This window comes from Phyllostomus hastatus, unplaced genomic scaffold (genome assembly GCF_019186645.2).
Source record: "Phyllostomus hastatus isolate PE091 unplaced genomic scaffold, TTU_PhHast_1.1 phas_scaffold_585, whole genome shotgun sequence".
Taxonomy (NCBI): domain Eukaryota; kingdom Metazoa; phylum Chordata; class Mammalia; order Chiroptera; family Phyllostomidae; genus Phyllostomus; species Phyllostomus hastatus.
In genome coordinates this window covers 19,265,820-19,271,712 of record NW_025334037.1, presented here as the reverse complement: position 1 = coordinate 19,271,712, position 5,893 = coordinate 19,265,820, and the positions used below count along the sequence as shown (strand labels likewise).

General features: G+C 48.7%; 1 protein-coding gene across 1 annotated transcript; it reads left to right on the top strand.

Annotated features, from left to right (window-relative positions):
- The first annotated feature begins 2,904 nt into the window (after positions 1–2,904).
- Positions 2,905–4,875, top strand: CUNH11orf91 (chromosome unknown C11orf91 homolog). Its single transcript, XM_045825815.1, has 2 exons — positions 2,905–3,397; positions 4,645–4,875. Exons 1-2 carry the CDS (start codon positions 2,905–2,907, stop codon positions 4,728–4,730), a joined length of 579 nt encoding a protein of 192 aa, XP_045681771.1. The 3' UTR covers positions 4,731–4,875.
- Positions 4,876–5,893: the final 1,018 nt, after the last annotated feature.

Below are 5,893 nucleotides of genomic sequence, written 5' to 3'. Positions count from 1 at the left end.
AAATATGCATGCATCTAGACATCCTGACACCCATCATCCAGACCACCAGTCATCTAGAGGATTACTATCTTGGACAAATCCAGAGGCTAAGAATGACAGGACTGACTCTTCTCAAGGATGTACTTTTTACTATGAGAACTCTTAACTCTTTTCTTCTTCAGAACACTCTGCATATTGCCTAGTCGTGTTTCCAGTTTGCAAATCCTAATACCCTTGAATAAATCTGTATCATTTATTTCTAGTCAAAGCCTACAGACTCCTTCTTGAGTTTGTTCAACAATATATACAAGTTAAAACATGTGATTGTATTGCATCATATAAAAAACAGTGGAAAATTCCTTTCCCTTCTAAGAACCTTCAATATATGCGATCACAAGAGCTAACATTTACTGAGTGAGCATTTACCATGGCTAGGTAGATTCTCTCATTTAATCATGACAATCCACGTGAGTACCACTACCGTTCCCACTATATAGATGAAAAGCTGAGATGCAGAAAGGTTCACCCACACAACCAAGAACATAGTGGATCCAGGGTGTGGTCTCAAGTCTGAACTCAAAAACCTGGCTCTTACCACAACTATGATTCTGTAGGGGGCAAAGAAAGTTGTTTTTCTCCTACTCTCTTCCAGTATCTGGCAAAGATTAGCAGGTCACTTGAATCGAACTGACAAAAGACAGATTAACAGGTGACAAGATTTAGTATGCATGCATGGGAAGGGGGCACTTACAGAAAAGAAGTAAAAATCCAAAAAAGTGGTTAGGTGTGAGAGCTTCTAAACCATTTTTTAAAACTATTTTCTTTTTAATTACTATTTTTAAATTTATTTTTAGAGGGAGGGGAAGGGAAGAAGAAAGAGAGGGAGAGAAACATCCATCAGTTGCCTCTCCTCACTGGGGATGGAACAGGGAATCGAACCAGTGGCCTTTGGCTTTGTGGGATGACACTCAACCAAACCACACCAGTCAGGATTTATAAACCATTTTAACAAAGGGTGATGAATTGTGGACCCATGATGAGACAATGGAAAAGGGGATTGGGCTTCTAGGGCTTGTAAATTGTGGGAAGGAAAATATATGGGGGGAATGTATGGAAGATAAGGGTTGTTTAGTAAAGTTTGTTATACAGACTCAAGTCAGTGGCATCTCCAGTGACAAGTCAACTCCTCCTCTTCCTGGAATGGATGGTGCCTCTAAAAAGGGAAATTTGTGCCCAGCTTTTAGGCAGAAAGGGAGAGGACAGAGAGTTCCTCTTAAGTCTTCTGTTCCTCAATTGCCTTCAACTTAAAATAATGTTTGTGCCAAAGGGGCATGTTTTGGGGTGGTATATTCTGATCCCTTTCAGTTCCTACAACCCATTACACTGTTTTTAAAGTTCCCAAATAGGCCCTGGCTGGGTTGCTTAGTTGCTTAGATCATTCTCCTGATACACCAAGGTTGTGGGTTTGGTCCCAGGTCAGGGCACGTGAGAATCAACCAATGAATGCAAGTGAACAACAAATTGATCTCGCTCTCTCAAATCAATCAATAAAATAATTTTTTTTAAGTTCCCAAATATGTATTGAGTCCTATTATATGCTCAGCCTTATAGGATCCTTGGATTGGGTCCAGCTAAATATGGGAAGAAAGAACTTCTCAGTGTCAGACAAGATGCTCCGTGGAGATAGGTGCCCCTTATATTTGGACAGACTTTCCGAGTTTCCAAGTGCTTCACATACACTGTTCTGTCTTCTGTCTGGTCATCACAAACAACTGTATGAGGCAGACTGGTTCTCTTGTTTCTATTGTACAGAAAATTGACTTAGAAGTCAAACAGCTTACTCAAAGATCTGGCTCCCTTTACTGCTATACCCACACACACGTACAGCATTTGCTAGTGGAGCTGGTAGGGACTCAGATCCTGACTGGCAGCAGCCTGAACTCATCCCACCCATCTTTGTTCATTTGCAGCATTGACGGATTCAGTCTGACTAATACTGGCTACTTATGGAAAGGAGTCTCTTTTGGAAAAAGGATGTGGGCTATTGGGGGTAGGTTCGGATTCAGTCTGACTAATACTGGCTACTTACGGAAAGGAGTCTCTTTTGGAAAAAGGGTGTGGGCTATTGGGGGTAGGTTCAGCAGAATTTCCTTTTGGTGGTTAGTTTGCTGCCTAATAGCTTCTGATCATGACTGTGTTTGGAAGAGAACTAAACTGCATCTCATTGAAGACACTCTCCTTAAGATCTACTACAAATCTATACCAGGGCCGCTTTCTCCACAATCTCCCACAACACGGAAACTTAGCAGAAACATGGGTTGGCTCTAACAGCCATCCTCAATCAGCCCTCTTGTCTGTAGAGGATGAAAAGTCAGCACTCATTTCCCCAAACTTCTTTGTGTGGAGAGGTGGTAGACGAAGGCGGCTGGGGCAGGGGTCGGGAGCGTAAGGGAGGATGTTTTCCCTCCCTATAAAAGGAGAGTTCCGACCGAAGGAAGTTTTTCTCTTACAGTTTTGGCCAGCTCTCTGTTTCGTGCTTTTGTGTGAGGTCGTGTTAGGCTGTGACAGCTCGGGAGCGAGGCTTGTGGAAGTTGGGGCGGTGGGAGGAATTGAGGGCTCTACCAGGCCGCAGGCAGGAGGAGTAGGGGTGCTGTGGTCCAGCGAGTAAGAAGAAAGCTCTGCGAAGCGGAAACCGCACTCCCTTTATTCACTCCACAGCCCGGCCAGCCGTCAATGGGCGGGGCCACAATCGGGGCGTGGCCGATCGGACCCTAGAACCCCGCCTGTTAGGGGCGGGGCTAAGGCAAAAGGGAGGGGCTGCGCTCCCTCCGGGCGTGGTCTATGGAATCTAAGAACCCTGGCTACTCGAGGCATCCGCGAGTACCCCGGCGCGGGGTTCCTCCCACGCAGCCTCCCATTCAAAAGATGCCGAAGGGGCGGCGCGGCCGCCAGAGCCCCACGATGAGTCAGCGGCCAGCCCCTCCCCTCTATTTCCCCTCCCTCTACGACCGCGGCATCTCCTCGTCCCCTCTCAGCGACTTCAACATCTGGAAGAAGCTCTTTGTGCCGCTGAAGGCAGGCGGGGCGGCGGGGGGCCGGTCCCTGCCCCAGGCGTCCCCGGCCCCGATGCCTCCGCCCCCGATGCCTCCGCCGCCACCACCCGGCCTGGGTCCCCCCAGCGAGCGTCCCTGTCCCCCGCCCTGGCCCTCTGGCCTGGCCTCCATCCCCTATGAGCCTCTGCGCTTCTTCTACTCGCCGCCTCCGGGGCCCGAGGTGGCTGCCTCGCCCCTGGCCCCATGCCCCACGACCTCCCGGCTCGCCTCTGCCTCCCACCCTGAGGAATTGTGCGAGCTGGAGATCCGGATTAAGGAGCTGGAGCTGCTCACCATCACTGGGGACGGCTTCGACTCCCAGCGCTGTGCGTGACTTCCCTGGGGCCTCCCGAGCCCACCCTTAGCTACTTTGGCTCCCTCCTTGGCTCCATGTCCCCATCCCCTTCCCTGCAATGCGGCCTCGGGCTCAGACTCCAGCACCCAAGAGTCCCAGATCCCAAGTCAATCCCCCATCCTAGATTTCAACCGACTCCTTTCCCCATGGATCCTTTTGTCCCAAACTCCATTGTGAGCCCTTTCCATAATCTGGACTCTGAGCCCCAAGCCTGGAACTCCATCCACCACCACCCCTAGCCTGAACTTTAAACCTCCTACACAGTAATACTACCACCCCTGGAGCTCCACCCACCCCAGACAGCCCCTCCCTCTAGAGACCTGAGATTTAGTGTTGATCTTAAACCCGGGTCCTCGCAAGGAAGGTAGGGGAAGTAGGTGAAAGTCAGTTGGGGTGTCTGTAAGGGGCAGATGGGAATTGTGCAAGACCCAGGAGGCCCATGGACATTCATTGAGGGGCTTCCCGACCCTCCACTTCTCAAAGCTATAAGGTAGCTTCCCTGTGACCATCCCCCCACCCCCGCCATCTTGTAGCCCTTTCACCAGGGTCCTGGACTTTGCCATCTGATTTTAGGGCTGAAGTCTTAGGGATTTTTACCAGGGCAGACCAGCATTTTTACCATGCTGATGTGGGTGGGATTCCTTTAGAATGCAAGCAGACTGAATCCTCCCTGTTGGAGAGTAAAATTACCAAGTTCAGTTGTTCTCCTGGAGAACCTATTGCATTGTAGAACATTCAGTAGCCATAGGCTATTCTGCAGACTTTGTCTTTCCCATCACCTGTTCTGACTAAGGCTAGCACTTGACCACTGGAGGAGGGCAGATGGTTCTAGAAAGAGCATCTTCATTATTGCATAAAACAGGTAAAACTGCCCCCTCCCCCTGCTACCACCACACTGGGAAGCAGGCTATGAAATAAGCTAAATGTTTAGGTCTAGGTGGCTGTGGGTCCTAATTCATTATACACCTCGTAATGCCCCCTTCCCCATAGCTAGGGGAAGGAAACAGTTCTTAGAAAACTTGGACTTTTCTAAGTTCTGAATTTCTCAACCACGTATTCTCCACTTACACATGTTTTGGCTATCAGGGATTTTTTTTTCCCTCACCTATGTTGAACCATAATGGGTTTGGGGCTCATGTAAGGAACACATAATTTCTTTAGTAGTGTTAGAAGAAGCCTTATCTCTACTCCAGCTGAGTTTGTTGTGCTCTCCTGCAGATAAGTTCTTGAAGGCGCTGAAAGATGAAAAGTTACAAGGACTGAAGACCAGGCAGCCTGGAAAGAAGTCAGCCTCTCTCTCCTGAGGAGCTGCCCACAGAGTCCGGGTAGCCATCTCCTTAGGCGTTAGTGCTTAGATAATGTGTCCTGTTTGTTGTCATTTCAAAGATTGTTATTTTCTGTTCTGTATTTACTGCTGTTCTTGTTGCTTCCAGCCTGCACTCCACATACAGTGCCCACTTACGTGGTAAACCTCGTGGTCTCTCTCCTCTCTGTGCTGCTGCTGGGAAAGGGGGGGGTGCTCTCTTGTGGGGTATGGAAGCTGCTGCCTAGCCAGCATTCAGGAGGTCCCAAAACCAGGGGAGGGGGACTCCCCACACTACCAAGGCAGGAGGGAATTGGGGAAAACCAAGGGCAATATACACTTGGTCCTGTTACTGTGTCCCTGCTCAGAAAGGCTCCTGAAGGACTGGAAGAGTGGGTTTGTTTTCCAATGGTGTGAGTCTTGGGAAGTGTTTTGTTTTGCAGTGGGTTTTTTTTTTTTTTGGACCACAAAACTCTTTGATAATCTTGTCAAAGCCCCAGTCCTTCCTAGAAATTAATATATTCAGGAAGTAGTTATTGAGAGCTTATTCTGTGCCAGGCACCCTCCTGGGCTCTTGTGATTGGAGGTGGGGGAGACACAGGTGATATTATAAATAGGGAAATGATAATACAGTATCATAGACGATAATGAAATCAGGAGAATGACCCACAGGTCCACTGCCTGCTGCCGTGAAGGTCAAACTCACGAGGCAGGTACTGCTTGAGAAGGAAAGGGGTTTATTCAGGAGTCGACAACCTGAAAAGAGGGCAGGCTTCTGCCTTCCAAACTATCTCAGCATCTCAGGCATGCTGGCCAGGTTATATAGGGGAATTGTGGTCAGGGGGATGCTAAGGAAATTCTGGCGATGTGCAGTTTCTCAGCTTTGCTCTCGGGTGGTCTCACTGTCACCTTCTGCATGTGCCATCATGTAGTTCCATCGCTCTACCTCCAGTTTTATCACTGGTGTTCAGCAGCAGGACACGCAGTACACGTTTCTGCTGGTTCTGATAGGAATTGCTGGCATTTGTCCAGGACTTGTTGTCAGGGTCATTCCCTATCAGGCAGGAGCTGCACCTGCTAATACCTACAAATTACTCACAAGGAAGCTTTTAGTATATGCTTTTTCTATGAGTCTGTTAGTACGACCTATTCTGTAATTATTAC

What these genes read in the sequence shown, in the direction of transcription:
- CUNH11orf91 (XM_045825815.1), top strand. Translation starts at nt 2,905, where the DNA reads ATGCCGAAGGGGCGGCGCGGCCGCCAGAGCCCCACGATGAGTCAGCGG. An exon ending in CGGCTTCGACTCCCAGCGCT is followed by an intron (nt 3,398 to 4,644) that starts GTGCGTGACTTC and finishes GCTCTCCTGCAG; the next exon opens with ATAAGTTCTTGAAGGCGCTG.